The sequence below is a fragment of the Calypte anna genome, chromosome 19, assembly GCF_003957555.1.
Source record: "Calypte anna isolate BGI_N300 chromosome 19, bCalAnn1_v1.p, whole genome shotgun sequence".
In the NCBI taxonomy this organism is placed as follows: domain Eukaryota; kingdom Metazoa; phylum Chordata; class Aves; order Apodiformes; family Trochilidae; genus Calypte; species Calypte anna.
The window spans coordinates 7081675-7102396 of NC_044264.1; the positions used below are offsets into that span (position 1 = coordinate 7081675).

A 20722-nucleotide genomic window follows, 5' to 3' on the forward strand; every position below is an offset into this window, starting at 1 on the left:
GTGTCGTCTCACATCTCTCCAGAGAGAGCAGGGGCAGCAGGCACCCAGCAGCAGCAGCTGGGAGCATCACTCCTGAAATTTAAGCCTCTGAGAAACATTATATTGCAATAAAGGCCAGGCTGTGTCAAAAGCCAGGACTGACTGTGGCCACCACCCGTCCTTCTATTTTTCCAGGACAGAAAGGAGGCCAAATTCCGACGTGTGTACATCAGTAAGAACATAAAAACTACTAAACCAGGATGCAGTGTTATGCTGGGCCATAGAGCCACTTGTCTGAGCTCCCTCCATGCCAAACTTGGCTGTTTCCAGGAGCAGGGCTGGCTCACGCAGAAGCCCACTTTAATGACAGAAGGACAGAAACACTGTGCCAAAGGCAAAGGAACCACATGTGTCTTGGCACAAGATTGGATTTGTCTGACCTCTGGACGTTCTATAGATATATCAGATTTGTGGCCCTGCAGTACTTGTCTGTATAATCCCAGCCTCCTTTGTACCATCTGTTTCCCTTTCGGCAGACTGGTCATTAGAGGTACAATGCTAAAACTCCTGTCTCCTTAGTAACAGGTTTTTGTTGATCTCTCTCGCGCCTCCCAGTCTTTCTATCAATCCTGTAATCTACTAGGATTTTCCCTGCAGGGGATGCATAACAGCAACAGTGGGGAAAAAAAATAATTATCAGAGATGAGATGATAGAAACAGTTTAGAGCAAGGGTAGGTGTACAAAGGGAGTGCATAAAGTTAGCAGAGTTACAAGCCTACTGAAAATAGATGTTCTCATTGTACTGGAGTAAGCCACCAACACACCTTGTAAGTGCCAGGCTTAAGATTTCATCTCAGCCCTCAGTGCTCCAATAAATTTTTTTTAAAAAAGGTGTCAATTACAAACAGTTTCCCATCAATACATAAGTCTTAAGAGAAAACACCTTACACATAGCTTGCATGCCTAAGACCATCTTCTCTGATACCTCAGAGGTAAAAATGTTTCCAATCTCAACACTGTGCAGGTAAAGGACTGTATTTCCAGTCTACGCAGACTGGCTCTCTTACAGCTGGTTTTAAGTCAGTGATTGCTGGCTGCCTTTGGGTCCTTAATCCCTAAATCTCCACACTCTCTTCTTGAGGTTAATCCAGTTAAAGCTCTCCCTTCCTTTGGCTTGTGCCATGTGTAAATAACCACCTGAAGAGGAGAGCTGCAGAAGCCTATGCTTATAGTATGGTACTTCCCAGAACTTTGTCCAGCTGCAAGAGGCAGCACAGTATAAATACTTCCTACCTATGCCAAAAAAAGGAAATGAAGCTTACCTGAGTAAGCGCAAAAGGCACTTCTTATGGATTGTTTAAGGCAGCAAGAATCAATCATCCACTCCCATCCAAATCCCCCACTTGCTTTCTGCCTTAAGATGACTAGAAACAGGTTTATGCTATACTAAGATAAAGCAGGCTTAAACCAGTGTAAGCCCTTATGTAAAAATCCCCCTTTTGGAGAAGAGAACTTGCCTTTGAGGTCAGATCTAAATGAGACAGCTATACAATTATAGCCATAGAGGCCATGTGGTATTTGCAAAAGCAACACTGGTCAGCAAAAGAAAAATCACTTCTTCAGACTTTGCCTGGTTGTAGCACGGAACCCCCATGGGCAGGGAAGTGAAGGCAGCACTAGAAGGAGGCAGCTGGTCCCCAGTGCTCAGCCTGTCAGAGGCCAGTGCACATGCAGACCATGAGGACTGCCTCCATGTGCATCAACAGTTTGATCCAGTGAAAATGCACATTCATCCCACAGAAAACCCAAAACACACCGAGTGAAGATGCCGAAGAAACCCAAGAAGAGTCTTGCCCATTCCCTGCTATAGCACAGAGAAAGCAAGGCCAACTGGCTGTATGAAATCGTCTCCCTTTCCAACAGGTGAGACTGCACCCACTTCTAATGGCACTTGTCCCCTGGGAGGGTACATTGGGTAACCTGGCACCATCGAAGAGAAACCATTATACTGGGACAGGCTTCAGGTCAGTGACCTGAGAGAGCACATGGATCCTGCCCACACAGTCCCCATGTTCATCTGCATTTCTTACTGTCTGTCATTGTGAAGTTGGGCCAGAGGCTGTGGAGCAGCCTGTCAGAGACAAAACACTGCACATGTGCTCCTTAGTGCTTGCCAAGCTCTTCAAGCTATGCACTAGATCCAGGATTCAGACCACAAGCTCTTTGTGTTCGTGGTCATTCACAACCAAGAGAAAGAGAAATCTGGTTCTCAGGACTGTTTATCAGCCTAGTCCGTCCAAGATCCTCAGACCTGGGGGCAGCAAGAATGAACAACCCCAACAGCTTGCTTTCTTAGATAAAGATATAGCAAGCAGAATATGAATATGAATCTTGCTTCCCAGGCTAGAAGCAGTTTCTCTGAGTTAAGCAGGTGCATGGTAGAAGGACAAAAGAAGGAGTAAGATGCCTGCACAGCTCTGAGCTGCAACACATTTCTAACTCCATGCACGCAGATATGGAAAGCTGCCACTCAGTCCCGGGTGCATATTTAAATGCTCATTCTGAATGGCCAATTAGTCAGAAGGGGAATGTTTTTGCATTCATGGAGTAGCTATTTTAAGACTGCATTATGCACTCTGCTTCCATTAATAGGTACTTACAAGAAAAAAAAAACAAAAACGGAAAGGCGTTCCACCCAGCAATGCATTTGCCTCAGTGGACTGGAGTGCTGCATGTAAAAAAACCCAGCATGAGCAGAGAAAAGCTAAGAATTCTGTCACAGACAAACCACATTATTCTTCACAGCTCCAGAGATTACCTAGTCTCAAGACTTGCCAAACCTTGATGGAACAAGTCAAATTACTGTGTTCACTGCCCACTTGCATCTTCACAGGGATTTAACACAGCCACAGAAATCACCAAAGTGACAGAAGTTCAGCCAGACCACTGCAGCATCTCACGCGTCCTGCAGCTCTACAGGAGACTGACCCAGATACTCTCAATTCCAGACACCAGTTTCCCTGCTCATGTGGCTCATGCTCTCCAGCAGTGCCTTCCCTCAGTGCCAGCCAGTGCCTTTATCCATACCCCTTTGGTACCCCTGGATCCTCTTCGAGGGCTTGGAGTCCCACAGTTATTTGACAAGCTGAAAGTTCACAGGAGCTTGTTTTGGAGCAAGTCAAGAACTCTCAGGTTTCTTAAGCTAACAAAGCTCAAATTAATACATGCTGTCTAGGTTTTATAAAAGCCAAAGGCAATTTTAGAGAAAATACATACTTGTGTTTAGCCAAGAACCCCCCACCCCCATCCCTCCTGCATGTACTAGCATTGCAGCTGTGTCCATAACATTCACACACAATCACCCATCCACTGTAACATCCACATTTGGTTCTTCCACCTTCTCCAAAGCCTGAGCTGTGGTATCAGGGTTTGATCACTGTGGTTTCCTCAAAGGGATGACTGGAGGAGTTAAGAAGAGAAGCATGAATACAATACAAGCACTTAACCAAACACCACAGATAAATCACACGGCAATGGCACAAGGGATATTATTTAATTTCCAAAATCAATTATCTCAACACAGGACAGATTCAGTACAGAGTCAGTTTTCTACCAATAGTTTTGCTTTTACTAACAGGTTTATACAGATTTGTTTTGAAGATCAAAGCAACAGAATCCAAAAGGTACACATATAATAAATCCCATTAAAACCAGAGCAGGTCAGCCCTCTGATGAACTTAAGCTGTAGATCCTTCTAATGCTCTTGAAGAAAGCTTGGGTGACCAGCCAAATGAGGATTCCCTCTGCTCATATCTTCTGAGCCAAGTGGAAATACTGTGTGAGCTATGCAAAACAGAGTTTTATGTGTGGGTTGGTTTTTTGTTTTTGTTTCTGGGTTGTTATTTTTTTTAAACAATGTGAAGAGCAAGCAAAAAGCCCCAAATTATGAAGCAACAAATAGTAGAGTCAGAGCTGAAAATAAAATCCAGCTAGGAGGAAAAATGGTGATACAAAAAAACCCATTGTATTGAACCAATGTTACTTTGAGGCTGGATTCAAATTTAAAGAAATGCATTAGCCCACACAGACATCAACAGTACAAAAAGGTCTAACAGTATGTGAAGTCTAGAGCACAGCCCATCAGCTGAGAAATGAAAGCTACCAAAGATGGACAGCTTTACTCTCAGGGTATCTCCACACAGAGATGTCAGGGCACTGAACAACATTAACTGACAGTAATCTCTGCTGTAAAGCCTTGATCTCAAAGAGTTAAGAACATGATTTATACCCAACAGCAGTTGCTGTACCAAAGGCAAGGAGGGCAAAGGGGTGGGGGGAGGAGAAACAAAGAGGACTGGACAGCAGCAGCAGCACATACATAAATGAAAACCAGTATTACGTGGTGTCAAGGAAGGAAATTAAAGCTAAATAGAAAGATGCTCAAACACTTGGAAGCTCTGCTTATAACACCTGAATTGAAGTCTGATTTTGTCAGTCTTCAGCCCTGGGAGGTCTCAGCTTCCACCGTGCAGAGGTGGAATGACACAGACATCACACAGGTTCACTGACAGCAATTTCAGTGCTCAAAAACATTGGTCACGTGGAGAAACCACACACTCTTGGTACAGATATGGTCATTTCAACTTTGTTTTATTTCAGCAATGAAGATACTGTTTTACAGATCCCACAAGTTGATACATGCAAAAATGTGGAACAGACTAGATAGTTTTCAGCTCTCTTGGTTAAAGCACACACCCCTCACCAGGGCTTAAAAAAATTCCAAAAATCTCTTCCCCCAAGATATTTCTTTTCCTAAAGGATGATTTTCCCTCATGCTTTTCAAAGAGGATAGTAAGAAAAAAAATAATCCCAACTTCTCATACAGAAAACATTCCTGTGAAAGTATGGAAGATGTAGAAAATCCTGGGTTGTATTTAAGTAGTGAACAAGGTTACAAATTAAGTAGTCTGAGAATTTCTGGTATCTTAGCCCTGAAATAATTCCCCTTTTTTCCACCCCACATCCCCTTCATTACTTAGCTCAAAATGCAAGACCAACAAGAACACATGATACAGGCTGCTTTGGTACGGGCAAATACGTGGCTGAAGTCACAGGAGTGAATTCTTTAGGGCTCATGAACCATCACATGACAAACATCACAAGAAGCCAATCTACTAAACACAATTTAAACTTGTGGATTTGAAGAAAAGTAATAAAAAACCATGAAGGAAACATCTCTTAAGAAGGGAGGAGCTACACTTGAGAAGACAGCAGCAAAAGATCAGATCACATGTTATCTGAAACTTTTGATTTCTAGTGCTACACACAGAAGATAATACTGCTTGGAAGTCTCTCATCTATACTTTCAGTTACATAGTTTACAGCCAAAAAAAAAGATGACCAGCAGTCAGTGAAGACCTTATCAATAAGCCTCTCAAAAGCATACCAATATTTGGATTTAATTGCACAGACTTGAGCTAAAAAAAAATTTGATACTGCATGTTTGAAAGCCAGCAGCAGACTGTCCATTTGCTATAAAGTTCATAGGTACAAGTGATTCCTTTTTCAAAATGCAAGAGGACATGCAACCCACAATCCTTCTCCTTAGCTGTCAAGATGTAATGACAGAAAAAAACACATCCAAGGGCTGCTTCCAACTCTAACCAGATAAAAGGAAATAAAAGCAGAATTGCTTCTCAATACGATGGCACTGTACAAACTGATTTTCACACTTTTACTGTCTGTATGGATACTATACTGGACAAAGGAACTTGAATTTTGTTTTTGTTTTTCATAAGAACCACTTTCATTGGAACAGTCTCAAAGCCATACTAACATTTTATCCTGACAATTTAATTAGGAATTGGTCCAATTCTGGAGTAGTGCTCAGCATTCTGAGATCCTAAAGGCTCTTAACTGTTTAAAAAGGTTACAATGATCAGCAGGGCCACTATCAAATAGATCACTGTGGACTCATCCTTGGGATTAAGCCATCTCTATTTGTGAGCCCTTATGTGATGATCTGTCTATTACAGAGCATAAGTACTGCATGAAAGCCTCTTCAAGGCCTTCACCACCATCTGTGAATTACATTATTAACAATGGTATGAACTTCCTAAGAGCATCTGGCTCTCTCCCCACCCCCTTCTCAAATCACTGGAAAGCTCTCCAGTATCAAACCACGCACGGGGCAAAGCTGTTTTTCTCCTTTTCCTCCCCACCTCCTCCTGCCCTCCAACAGCAGTGGGCAGATGAAGCTCAGTTCTCTGCTTCCGTGCCCTACATGTGGTTCTGTAAAACTCTTGCTGTTTTTAAATAAAGATGAACTCAAACAACCAAGTGACCCGTGTACCACAGGCATTTTACTGGGAAAAGCAGAAGTTCATTTCATCACTTTGCAGAAGCAGCATCTGAAGAGCTGAGCTCTGAGCTGCTGCTACAGAATACACGTGCTGAGGCAGAGCAGGGACTGCACAACCCTATCCCAGACCCCATTTCTCCCCAAGATAACCAAAACCAGGGAACAGTCATTCAGCAAACTCAAATAGCTACTGCTGTAGCTAACTTTCTAGATGCAAACAAGTATTTTGCTGTCCCAGTCCTCCTCCCCACCAAGGAGGTGTTGGAAGCTTATTCTGAAAACATGCCAGCTTCTTGTAAAAAAGTAGGAAGAGACAGCATCACCCAGGACAGAGCACTCTCACCACTGAACTTTGCAAAGTTCACACCAACCAGCCTCCTGGGCTACTCTAAGGGATCATTTACTCTTGCAGTAACAGAGTTCTTCCCATCTCATTTTCCATTCCTTGCTCTTTAGACCTCGCTACTTTTCTTGCTCTATACACAGTGCTTGTAAGAGCTTCTCAGCACCTCAACTTTCTGCCTACATCAGCAGCAGTCTTTCCATTCAGTCTTTCCCAATACAATTCTTTAGTTGCAAACCAGATGCAATTCAGACAACACTGTTGCAGACCTGGAAGATAAAGCATCTTCCTGTCTTAACTCAGAAGCAGTATTCCTTGAAAGAAAAGAGCAACATTATTCCCAGCTCAATAAGGACTTCTCTTCCATTTAAACAACATCCAAACCAGCCAATCCTGTAGTCTGAAATAACAGGCAGAAAATACTGGGTGGGAGGAAGGAGACAACAAGGTTTCTGCACAAATTCACATGAACTTTCCCTCTAACACATTGTTTCTCTTATGCCCATGTTTCAAATAAATAAATAATCAGGTATATGTTGAGATGCTGGGACACTAGCATCTAGAATGTATTCCTCCTGTAATTACAAGACAGAAGTTCTTCAAGTCTACAAAATAACAGGCAAGTATGTTTATTTGGGGTCAGGAGTGAAAAAACACTCTGTGCAGGTCCTAAGAGCAACAGGAGGGGATGAAGCAACACAGCATCCTATCAGGAGGATTTTAGAATTATAACATTGGTATCTAGAATGACAACAGCTAAAACTGGAATAAATTCCCTTGTTGTGAACAGTATGTACAGGTGACTGCAATCAAATTAGCTGATATTCTTCTAAATTGGTGCATTGAATATCACCCAGTGAGCTCATTTTTGGAGGCAGTTCAATATCTCACTTCTAGGACTGATGTCAGTGTCACATGCTTGGAGAGCATCAGCCTGCAGCTGGGTATTTTAAAGGCTTCTATTAGGAGTACAGAAAAGTCAGTGGATTTCAACACCACCAAGTAATGAATTTGTGTTTTATCAGAACAATTTAGTCACTAGACCCAGCTGTCAATATCTCTCCGAGTATGTCAGGCCACTTCACAGCTCCCCGTCCCTCCACCTTAAGCCACTTAGATGGAAACTGAAGAATGTAGCAACTAAGTTATTTCAACAGAAAAAGTGTTTCAACAGAAAAGGAAATCAACAGAAAGACAAGGAAACAGGAAACTCTCACTGATCCTGACTGGCTTGTGACAGAATAATTAACCATTGAGAGACTAAACTCATCAGTTGTAAAATAAACAATCAGTAGCAGGGCAAAAAGTGTTGAGCATCAGGAGGACAAACATGTCAGGCAATAACACCCAACCCTACTTTCAAATCAGATCAACTGTGAAGTTACATTTTGACAAAACACAGGGATGTCACCGAAACTCAGTGGCAAGTGTTCATGCAGTCTTGGTGAAGCCTCCTGCACTTCGATGCTTATTGCTTGCACTTTGTACCAACAAGTAGGATTAGATGTTTGCATTACACAAGCAGTGTCTTCATTGTGCAACTGCATGCGACTTTTTCAGAGAAAACCAATGCTCAGCTACAAGGAGTGTTGTGTGCATCAGGCTACAGAGTGGGTGGCAGTGATGTTGTCAGAAAGCACTGGGTGCTGCTTACCTCCACGCCCATTGACTTCAGTAGAAGGCTACATAGGAAAAGTCTCTGAAGGTGCAGTTGAAGTGTTCCCTAACCCATGGCGCTGTCCATACACTAAACTTAAGAGACAAAACAAACAAACAAAAAAAAACCACAGAAGTGAAGCAGCATGAAATTGTAGGTTGGTTTGTTTGGTTTTTTTTTTTTTTAAAGAGTCTTGCAGTGCCCTTTCCAGTTGGGAAATCAATACATCAGTTCTAAGCAAGCCCTTCACCACATTGCCTGAACATTTTACAGATCTAGTTATGGATGAGAACAAACAGTAATAATTTACTGCATGCTTGCACTGCTCCCAGAAGACCTTGGATGAAGATGCCTTAAAGCTTCATGTTATGCTCAACAGTAACAGTGTTCAAGGACAGTAATTAGTTTATTGGGAGGTCTGTATGGGAAAACACAGCCCTCTTGCATAGCACAGGGTAGGGCTCATTTTAAAGAGCCCTGGGAGTTTCTCTTAAAAAATTCTGAATCTGTTTCAAAGGCAATTCAGTCCACCCTCACTGAGGCCACATGTTTAATTCCTAACAGTTTTAAGAAGAGGAGAGTCAAAGGTAAGAACCCTAAACTGTCATAAATGTGAAGCCCCATGTGCAGGATTGTCAGAGTGATGAGCAGCTTGGGTACCTCCAGAGGAGGTGAGCTCAGGCAGGTAACATAACAAACTACCTCACAGCATCACCATCAGTTAAACTCTCAGAGCCTTATGACTTGTTTTCAGACTGTAGTTTTCATCCTGGGCATTCAGTTAAAGAAAGAAGAGACTGCAGGAAAGAACATGGACAAGTTCTTATGTAGCTGCTTGTAGTTCCCCAAGACCTTCCCTCTCATTTTAAGATGAGTCTTATAAATTCAGTGTACCTCAATGGTTTTATAGGGAGCAGCATAATGCACCCTTAATTTCAAACTAAACCATTTTCCAGCCAGAATGCCTCTATACAGAGATCCATTTTTTAAGAGGGTTGAAGATACTTGGCAGTTCTGTCCCACCAGGACCAGCCTGCACATTCTTCTCACTTTTTTTTTTTATTTGTAATTTATTTTAATTTTAGACTTAATGTAGCATGTACTCTCAGAAAGGTTTACAATGCAGCCTTTTGTAGTTAGCTTGCTCCAAGCTGGGCCAATGCCAGGTTGTTATCAATGACATTTTAAAGCAGATGAATAAAGTTCTTATTATGGTGACAAGCAGAATTGTGATATGGCACATGCATACACTGCAAGAAGAGAGCTTGCTATTAGTTTGTCAGGTTAATAAATAAATAGTGGTTCATGAATAAAAGCCTTTTATTAGGAAACAAAAGAACAAAATTAATATTTGTAAAGCTTTAGTGGTTTAGAACACCCTTTAAAATAAGATTATTCCATTTCAGTCAGAGCCACCATCATGGATTAGAGATTCTTGAACACAGCTTCCCCTCCTAATTCTCTTATCGTAGAATGCAAGGCAGACAAAGAAGCTCTGCCTTCTGAACTGCTTCAGGCCAGGCTCAGGCCTGTTCCACTCACTGCTCCTGCAGGAGTAAGCTGCTCAGTTTGAGATGGACAATATTGAAGGCCCATGACAACAAATACTTCTGTTAAGCCTTCAGGACTGCAGCTAAAGACTGCACCTGTTGGAAGAGCTGTTGGTTCCTTACCACAGCAGGAAGTTCTCAGGTTTTACACAGCATGTTTCCACACCACACAGAGACACTGAACCCCAGCCAAGAAGAGAGATGCTACGTGTTAGCAAAACTGACTGCTCTCAGAAGTCAGCTGGCAAATCATTTCCCATCCTCCATCCCCCCCAAAAGATTCCTCACCGATACCAGGTTGATCCATCTCAAACACTTCAGGGTTCTTCAGTAGTTCCCATAGCACAAGCAAAGAAATGTTCACCATCAAAGTGAAGTTTAAAAAGTGTGAACTATATCCAGGATGTCTTACTTTATTGAAAGCAAATAAAATTCTGACAAATCTATATTGCATCTCACCTCGAGCTATCTTTGCACATACCTGCTTTGGCTCAAGGCATTCTGTGCTCATCTGTCGTGAAACTAAATTTGCAAGTTTAAACTTTAAACAAGCCAAGTAGTTTTGTTTTGGGGTTGCTTTGGGAGGTGCTTGTAGGAGAGTGGTGTGTGCTTGATTTTGAGTTTGCTGCTTCTATTTTGGGGTGGTTTTAATTTTAATTATCTTTTTTTTTTTTTTTTTTTAATGAGACACATCTCAAGTTTAGAAGCAAGATGTGAGCAAGTACTCCAGCTTAACAATCTATTTTGACTCACATAATCTTCTACCCAAATACTAAAAACATGTAAAACTTCTCTCTGCTCCTCAAGGGAAAGTCAAGCCTGAAATTCCTCACTTGTTATAGAACCATATAAAAACCCCCCTGGAACAACCATCTCAGCCATCTACAGTCAACACAAGCAGCTCTGAGTTAAATAAAGCTTCCTCCAGACAAAAGCAGTTTCTGGTATATGTGTAGAAGAGAAAAATTCTACTGCAGGTACCAGACATGTGGGCTGCAGAAGCCTGTGGCACATTTCTTATCTTTGCAGCATAAAACACAAGTTGTGATGAGGGATCTGTAAAGTATATGTGAAAAATACTCATTTCACCCACTGAGCCTATGCAAACTCTCTTCCAGCCATACTAAAACCTGAACTGGTAATGCCTCCCTTAACTTAAAAGTTTATATAATTATGCACAACTTTTGGGAGGACATCTGAAAATATGTTACATTTCTATCGTTTTCCCTGGATAACCTCTTCTATTTAAGACTCAGAAGCAGAGTAGAAGCTGCTCAGGACAACTGACCCCCAGCACATCACCAGGGCAGTCAGCTCCAGCAGAGTGCTGAGGAACAAGATGGCAGCTGACACAAAAAGCAAGGGATAATATATTAATATTTGATTTCCATGTGCAATTGTCATGACATGTTTATGTAATATTAGACTTGACCCACACTACAGGGGCAGCTACTGTCTGAAGATTGATGTAAGTATTGAAGTTCAGGCTTGAACAGCCCATTGCTGTGCAACCAAAATACCACCAGGAAGGAAGTAATGTCAAAAAGAGAAAAAAAGCCCAAGTTGTTCTTTTTCACTTCACTTTTTGAAGTCACAAGCTTGCTACCCCACATAAGCACAACTCAGCTGAAAACAAAAACAGAGAAAACTCCCAGTAACCAAACTCACTACAAGTTACATAAGTAAAGTCCTTATTCAGAAAGTGAATCAATTCTTCGTCAACCATTCTCCAATTTTTAAAAGCAAAGGTGGATGCTGTCATTTCAAGGTTTACACTTTACTCAGGAAGACAAAGTAATATGGCAGCTACTTAACTGTTTAATACCACATTTTGAAGCACTGCATTTACAGTGGTTACAGCATCATCTGAAGAACATGCCCAGAGCTGTTTGTCTTAAACCTATTTTAAGCTGTTGAAGACAACAGTGGAAAGGAAAACAAAAACAAGGAGACAACAGCAATGCCAGAGAACAACAACAAAAAAGAATCAATCCTTATTCCAGAAACACCTTGCCACCTAGCATTTCCTCTTGCACTAGGTTTAGCTCCTGACTGGAAGTCAGAGATCTGACTCATTTTCTGGCTCACCCTGAAACTACTTATGAGCTAAATTTTCAGTGTGACACCTTATTTCCTACAGAAGATGCTCCAGAACCCAAGACTACTGCAAAGAAGCACTCCAAAGGGTACCTGCTACCATCCAAGAAGCAGGTCACCTCACACAGCTGCTGAGTCTCTGTCTTAGGCATCGACATTTGCATACAGAAGTTGTTCTGTATTTTTAATTGCAGCTGGCGAAGGACCGGTCACTTCCTGGCTGAGCAAAACCTTGCAAAGAACAGAGGGACAGCAAACTCACAGATATTCCACATGCAAGTGGAGGTTGGGACTTCCATTCTTAAATGCCTGGGACATGGCACTCAGGACACTTAAGAGCATTCAGCAGCTTCAGACTTGTGGGAAACTTCAGATGGATTAAGTCAAGGTGTTGGCCCCGCATCACACAGAAGACTCCAGCTACCTCAAACTACCAACAAAGCTCTTCTTTGGAAAGCAAAGCATTTTACACATGTAAGGCACCATCACACTAAAAAGGGGTAGAGATGAAAAGCTATTTTGTTCTTTTGTTTTGTTTTTTTTTCTTAAGAATTGTAATTTACACATTTCTCAGATGTTAGCCAGTTGAACAAGTCTTAAAAGTTCTTGCTGTGATTATAAATGTGATAACTCCATACATCAAAACAGAAGGGACACAATAACAGTCAGCAAGAGTAATAGGACTACTACAGTCCCTTGTGATGGGACCAGCTTTCCACATTAAAATCCACTTCTGAGATATTTAATCCAGTTAAAAATTGAGGACAAATGTGCCTAGCTTGGCAGCTTTTGCATTCTTGCTAAGGAGACATTGTGACCTAACAAATGAACACAGTATCCCTCAGCAGAATTGGTACAGTGCCATTCATCCCCAACTACTTCCTATTGTTTCTCATCTGTTCTGAGGGAGAACAGATTCCTGGACTTCAAATCTGCTCCAAACTCCCTTTGTGACATCCTCCCTCAGACAACAGCAAAGCCAGTTACAGGCAAACTAACTCAAGTGGCCTGCAGATTGTCTCCTATGGAAACACCATCATAGAGCAGATGCTGCAGCCAGTGTGTCAAAGCCTGTGAAACAGAGAAAATGACTCTGTGACACCAGTACATAGGAGCCAGGTTAGGGTCTTCTGCGTTTCAGACCCTGTTTTATCTTGCCTCATATTTGTTTAAGGTTCACCTCACCCATGGGGTGGACAGGGGGTAAACTGTGCAACAAGGAGCCTGGCATTATTCCAGAGCTGACATCTCTGTGCTGCTTTGCTTGCAGAGCAGTGGAAGGCTCAAGAATCCAAGCCTCCTCCTGAGCTCTGGAATGAGCTTAGCACAGGGACAGTATGATCTGTGATAAAACAGTTATTTCAAAAGAGACCAGATTAAATATTCTGATGTCTTTCATTACCTCAGTACAAGAAGTTGATACTGTGGCCTTAAGTTGCCCACTCATTCCACCCTGAAACAGCCCATACTGATGCTGTAACTTCATTATTTCCTCAGTTGAGGATTTCCTCAGGAGGAAGAGGACAAGTAAACCCAAAAGCAGTAAGTGGCCACAAGCAAAATGCATTTTGGTGAGGAGTTCCATCTGTCCAGGCCATAAGAAGTTCATGTCACAGGGTATTTGCCAGGAGCTTCATGCTTGCTGGCATACGCAGCGAGGGTGCGTCTCACCATGGAAGCAACAAGCTGTTTAACTGTGTGACTCATCTGACAGCAACGTTTTCTGCCTTCTGAAAAGAGATCAGCCTGCAATGAGCCACACTGATAAGATGCATATTCAGAGCAAATCTATTTGGGCAAAAAGCTATTGACACATTCAAAACTGCAGCTACAGAAGCCTGCCCAAATGAAAGCACCCAAACACACACACTGCAATATTGTACTACTGGAATAAGAATTTTGCAGATGACTGACAGGGATCTAATCAATTTACACAGCCCAACTCTGAAATGCAAACACGGTTTTTAGCCTTCATAATTTTTTCCTCCTTTAAACAGAGTACTATGGAGCAACAGCTCCCAGCCAAATGAAGAAACCCTGTCTTCCTTGCTTAAATCACTGGCTACCTTCAACCTGTTTCTTTCTCCTGCTTCCAAGATCCTTCAACCTTTATACAAGAGATGAGCTTCACTGTCACTGCCTAATAAAATAAAAGGATGCTCAGGCAAATCAACAGAACAGAGGAGACTCTTCTTAGATTTACAGGCTGAACTTAAACAGCTCGAAGACTTGTAGCAGGTAGTTGACAAGCCTAGCACTCTCATGTTGCAGGGCCAGTTTATACAAAGGACGTATCAGTCACAGAAGACCAGCAGCTTTTTTACATGCTTCTTGCTAATGGCATCAGTAAGAGTCAGATATGAAGACATTAAAAGCTTCTTGAACTCTGCAAGTACAAGGGCATTTTTTAAGTCTTCCCACCCAGTACATTCTTGCAAGGACAGCAAGAGCTTCCAGCGTGCTGAGTTCCTGAGAGCCAGTCTGCAAAACAGCCTTGTTGCTTCAGCAGTGAAGTTGCATTGAGCTACTAGGAGTGACTTGTGACTGAGGAATGAAACCTTGAGCTGCAGGCTGTGATCAGGGAGCAGTTACACACTGCTAAGCTGCCCAAAGGCTATTTTTTTTTTTCCCAAGACAGAATAGTTGCAGCTATGGATCTTTGAGGATTTTTCTTCCATTAACTGGAAATCCTCAGGCATTACCTCTGCATGAAGGCAGCCCTCTTCCACTAAAATACTTCCAGCAGAATGCTTTTTGAATGGCAGTTTCCTCTCAAAATAGCATTCTCCACTTAAGTAAATGTGTCATTGACTCTTAGAATAACTATAAATACTACAGTACCCTGCCCTTTTCAACCTTTCATTGCTTAAACAGCAAGAATCAATATTGGTCAGATAATGACTCATTACGGCATCACAGGCTATTTGCATTTTCAAATTACAAGCTACTTTTCAAAACACAAGAATTCATACTTAGCTGGAACCCAAAAGATCACAACTTTAGTGTACATTTTGCTTTCTTCTATGCAACTTCCTCTTTTGAAGTGTGCTCAGTACTGAGCTGTACAGTTGTTTTATCTAGAATGCCACAAATGGCACCGTGTTCAGTGGGAAAAAAAAGTTGACAGAAGTACAAAAACAAAATTTCTCTCTTAACCTAAAAATGGTCATTTAAAGTCAATGCTGACAAAGTACTACAAGAACCCTGACTTTTCCCAAGAAAAGCAGGCATCAGCTTGTAGGTCAGCTACCACAGCTTCTTTGGCTGGACTTCACTGGTCAAGACACAAATTCTCCAAACAAAACAACTTGTAAAGAAGTGCCACAAGAAACAAAACAAAAAGAGTAAGAAGAATATGGGAGAAGTAGCTGCCAGACTTGCAAAGAAACATTAGAATGATTTAATGTAAAGCACAATACGAAAGGTATTTTATATCTGGTACATCCTTTAGTGCAATAAACACAACAACAAGTATTAGACCCGGTAGTTGAAGTAAGTCATAGCCAGGTCCAAATGCATACTCCTCTTCCCACAAATCAGACTCAAAAAGCCAGCAAAAATAAACCACTCCACTATATAAACCAAGCCTAATAATCATTAGTGTGGCTGTAAGGTATGAATGCTCTGAAAAACCGGAAACATCTGGGAAATGTGAATAAAGGGTTGGTTGTTTCTGGAAGAAATAAAAAAAACAAATTCAAGCTATCACTGTGATATCCTTTGAAAGGACAGTTAGATCCTTTAAAAATAAAAAAGATAAACACTCTCTGTGCTCTGCAAGTTTTAAGAATGTTGCTACATGATCCACAGTGATGTCCCAATTTAACTGTCATCATCCTCCTCCTCAGCTCCAAATACCGATTTCATCCTAAAAAAGGATGTTACATTTCACACAGATCTTTAGGACACTTTTTATGTGTATAAACAATACACAACAAATCTTTAAGAGAAGGATTGGTCTTTTGTAACCAACCAGCTTCAGGAAGCTTCACCCAGCTGCTTTAGGAAGAGAAGAGGCTTAACACAAATGCATTTATACATACAAAAATTTTCTGCAAGTTTTCATCAGCTTTAAACTTTTTTTTTTTTTCCAAGTCTGCACTATAGAACAAGATATGCAGCATATCCTCTCTTTCTGGGTCAGTCACTCCCTTCCAAAAAAAATGTATCATCTCCCTGAGAGTAAGGAAGACAAGTGAACTGTCAGAGCACCAAGCAGCCCCTCTCCAGCTCACAGTGTTTTTACCTCTCACTGTAGTACAGTCTTGCTTTCTACCATTTTTTGCTAACATGGCACACCAGAAGACAACTTTTCTGCTGTATGGATGTGAAGACTGCAGTCTTATTATCAAAAGTGGCTGCATAACCAAAGGTCAAATCAAACAGATAGTGGAAGTCTGGACAGACAATTTAGGGAATTTTTCAAGACATCAAGTGACCAGAGGGCTGTAAATGTATCATCTTTGCAGGAGCTACCCTGAAATGAATGCTCATGAGATGCTCTATGGCAATGAGAACAAGATAAAACCCTATAAATAAAAGCCATCCAATTTCAGAGCAATTCAGAACAGCTATTCCCCTGAATCCATAAAAGCCAATTATAACTGTTTATAGGGCATACTTAATGCAAAAATTCAGTTTGAGGACATCAATTTTACCTTTTCTCCTTGTCCAACAAGTTTACCTCTAAAGCAAGGAGACATCAAACAATTTAAAAGAGAATTCATTTCTGTCCTCAGCATTCTTAAGTGACCTGGAAACAGAATTAGCCATAGTAATTTGCTTACACACCAAGATGCTTCTTCCTTGACCACAAGCTGAAACAGCAAGGTTTCACACAGCGAGTTAAACCCTTATACTACCAAAAGATCATTTAGCAAGATGAGTTTTCTTTTAAAGAGGTAACTTGGAGACAGTCGTCAATCCATATAGAATCAGAGAATCATCCAGGTTGGAAAGGACCTCTGAGATCATCAAGTCCAACCCTTAATCCACTGCCACTGTGAAGGAAGCAAGTATCAGTTTTCAACAGAATGGTTGAAACAATTTCATTTACAACTGAAAGAATTAAGTCCTCCAGCTGAAGTCAACAAGGATTCATGAGACTGGCAAGCTCACAAGACCAAAGCCTTCCTAAGAACTTCCTAAGTCACTAAGAAGGTGACTGCTCTGTTCACAAAGCCCTAAAGTCTAGGAAGGATCATCACCTGAAAGATTTGATTAAGAAGCAACTTTCTGAGAGAGGAGGCACACACACACACACACACACATGCTCCAATAAAATTCTGATGGAAGGATGGAGAAGTGAGCAACCCCAGGTCTCTAACAAGAGGCTAAAAGGGCAGCCCAAACCCAGAAGTGTGGTTAGGAAGTTGTAACAGGAAATGCAGAAACGCTCAAACAATAGCAGTTAGGGGCAGAATATGATGCTTATCTTATCATTCCTGCTTTAGACTGCAAGGAAAGTGTGAGAAAGTAGAAGTAACTATGAGAACCAACAGCAGGCCAGGTAAAGTCACACACTTATTTTTGCATAGGGCACTAAGGATTTAAGAACTTGAGGATTTAAGGATTTAAGGACTTGAAGAAAGAGAATATAGGTAAACATACCAAAGTCTGCATCCCCTGGATTTATCAGGCTCTGGTGGGAGTTGTTAATATATTTAAAAACAAAGCTGTGTTCAAACATCAGTATGGTTTAAGCTTAGTTTAATTGGCTGGGAAAAGAGCCTGGCTGTTCCAGATGGGAAAGCCTTACAAAATACAACTAATTGTTCACATATATCAAATACTTAACCAAGGAAGGTGTTGTGCATCCAAGTGGGAGAAAGAAGATCCAAAGAGAAACATGCTTATTCTCATAATGATACCTTAAATGCTAGAAATGTATGAGAAAAGTAATAATGGAAAGGGTAAAGAAGTCAAAAGGGAGAAGCAACCTCTGAAGTAATGCATCACATTAATATTTACAGCAGAGAAACAGAACCAAAATTAATCAGTGCTGCTAAATAAACATACTTTAGGAGAGACGTGGGAATGAAGGAAGGGATAAAAAAAAAAAAAAAAAAAAAAAAAAAAGTGTTCTGACAGCTAAAATGCTGTCGGGGCAGGCAGGACCTGTCAAGTAGCTGATCTAGTTTCAGAAGAGGTTACCTAACACAACAAGAGGTATCTTCAGAGTAGTTGGCTTTTTCATCAACCCACCCCGATGACGGAAGCAGCTGGGATTTCAATTCTTCTCCCTCCAAAACATTTGCAAGCCAGTCATAATACAAACGTGGTAATTGCATGAGGGTTTTTAAGGAAAAAAGCCAAGTGATAACTAAGGATACAGAAAGTCAAAGCACACTGAGTATTTTCATTCTCATCCTTAGTTATATTAGAAAAAAGCTGCATAATGGGTAGGTAGTAGTTTAAGGGGTTACCATGCAAGATTGTACAATGCAGAAGTCCTGAAACAAGAGCCTGTCCCAAGCCTGGAAAGCAAGAAGTCTCCACAGCCTCCTGCCTCACTTCCTGATCAGGGCAGCAAGAACATCTGCTCATGCTGCACATCTCACCCAGAGATTTGAAATCTGGCCTTTCTGTATCTGTCCTGGGTTTGACACAGCCTCTTGAAGATTACATGCAACGTTAAAAAAAACAAAACAAAACAAAACAAAACAAAACAAAACAAAACAATATCTTAGCTCTTTGCAAAGACAGGGCCATGTACTGGAGATACCCAGAAGGTGCTGTCAGATTAAATCATCTCACAACAGCTGTAGCCAGACCAATGTCAGTTTACTTCCTCGCACACTTCCCACCTCTCTCCCACCACACACAAGGCAAACTAAATTAACCCCGGCTGTTTTATTCAGACAGTTCCGAGCTGCAGCTGGGGCAGCAGCACCTTTGCACAGGAGTTGAGGCTCGGGGAGGTCTCTGACCGAGACCCTGAGGGAACCACCGGGACTTTGCTGGGAGGGAAACCTTCAGCAGCCTCCGGGCTGGTAACCCGGAGTCCCACCGGCTCCGCCACCCCAGCTCAGGCCTGCTGAGAGGCCACCCGGGACCCCCGCCTCTCCCTTCGCTTGTCACCAAGCCACAGCGACGCAAGCGCGACGGGAGGGCCCGGCTGCGGTGTCTGACCCCGTTTCCAAGGACCGAGACCAGCGGCGGGCGGGCCGGGGGTATTGAGGCGAACGGGCGGCCGCCGCTGCCCACACGGAGCTGTCAGGGCCCCCGCACCGGCGGGAAGGGGGTGTTTGGTGGGGGGGAAAGGTGAGCGGTCTGCTGCACGCATGCGCACGGCCGCACGCCGGACCCTAACGGCCACCAACCGCCGCGCTCCCCTCAGCGCCGGGCGGGCGGCTGGACTCACCGAGGCGCAGGGGCTGGAGGTGGCGCTGGGGGTAGGCGAGCGCTGCACCGTGACCAAAGCCATCGAGGCGCGGCGGGGCCCCCCGTCCGGCCGGCGGGGGCCTTACTCCATGGCGAGTGCCGGCGGTGGGACGGCGGGGAAGGGGGATGGGGGGGGGGAAGCGGACGCGGCGCCGGCCGCAGGGGGCAGCAGCTCCACGCGCGCCAACGGCCTCTCGCCGACTGAGGCGCGGCGGGGCTGGGCCGGCGGGGCACAATGCGGCGCCAGAGCGCATGCGCCACCTGTCAGCGCGGCACCGCCCCCGCGCCCGTCAGCGGCGGTTTTAACCCCTGAGAGGCCGGGGCGGGGGAGCTCGGGCGCTGGGCCTGAGGTGAGGGCGTCAGCCAGGACTGAGGTGATGCCTGGGCCTGAGGTGAGGGGGTCACCCAGGACTGAGGTCATGCCTGGGCCTGAGGTGAGGGGGTCACCCAGGACTGAGGTCATGCCTGGGCCTGAGGTGAGGGGGTCACCCAGGACTGAGATGATGCCTGGGCCTGAGGTGAGGGGGTCACCCAGGACTGAGATGATGCCTGGGCCTGAGGTGAGGGGGTCACCCAGGACTGAGGTCATGCCTGGGCCTGAGGTGAGGGGATCACCCAGGACTGAGGTAATGCCTGGGCCTGAGGTGAGGGGGTCACCCAGGACTGAGGTAATGCCTGGGCCTGAGGTGAGGGGGTCACCCAGGACTGAGATGATGCCTGGGCCTGAGGTGAGGGGGTCACCCAGGACTGAGATGATGCCTGGGCCTGAGGTGAGGGGGTCACCCAGGACTGAGGTCATGCCTGGGCCTGAGGTGAGGGGATCACCCAGGACTGAGGTGATGCCTGGGCCTGAGGTGAGGGGGTCACCCAGGACTGAGGTAATGCCTTGGCAGGGCGTTCCGGTACGTAAAAGTGATGGGTTTGGGTTATTTGTTTTTTTTTTTTAATCCCATCTTGCTGGGAGCTGTAGTGATGTGGATGGTGCTGCGCTTGGTGAAAGTTGGCCTTCATGCTCATGTAATGTGTTAGGGAGCAATAGTAACTCTTTCTGTAATGAAAACAGCATAGAAGACCTGTTTATACCTCAATGCCCAAACCCCAAAAAGTTAATCTAATAAGTATACATGGTGTTTTAAGGGCTGAGACATCCCCAGAATGCGAAGCAAGCACCAATAAGCTTCAATGTTTTTCCAGTTTTGGCCTGGTGGTATCGAATTCTTGGCAATCTTGGCAAGGAGGTAACTGGGATCAGGAATTGTCTTCAGCATCTAATGACAGCACTACATATCCTAATAGAAGCCAGTCTAAATATTAAACAGAGCAAGCTCTTCTTTTTCAAGTGTGTATTAAC

The 20722-nt window shown here is 43.3% G+C and overlaps 2 protein-coding genes across 4 annotated transcripts in view; both read right to left on the reverse strand.

The window, feature by feature from the left end:
- Positions 1-19574, reverse strand: part of SSH2 (slingshot protein phosphatase 2) — a 90639-nt gene extending 71065 nt beyond the window's left edge. For 2 of the 3 annotated variants that reach the window (XM_030462569.1, XM_030462568.1), the window contains exon 1: positions 19352-19428. Coding sequence is in view for 1 of the 3 variants with exons in the window: in XM_030462570.1 (XP_030318430.1) it covers positions 19352-19414 (63 nt within the window). In the remaining 2 variants the exon portion in view is untranslated. Of the gene's footprint in view, positions 1-19351 lie in introns of all 3 variants that reach the window. The other variant, XM_030462570.1, reaches the window with a different exon arrangement.
- On the reverse strand, positions 19454-20170 carry LOC115599392 (proline-rich protein 2-like). Its single transcript, XM_030462685.1, has one exon. It carries the CDS (start codon positions 20168-20170, stop codon positions 19454-19456), a length of 717 nt encoding a protein of 238 aa, XP_030318545.1.
- Positions 20171-20722: the final 552 nt, after the last annotated feature.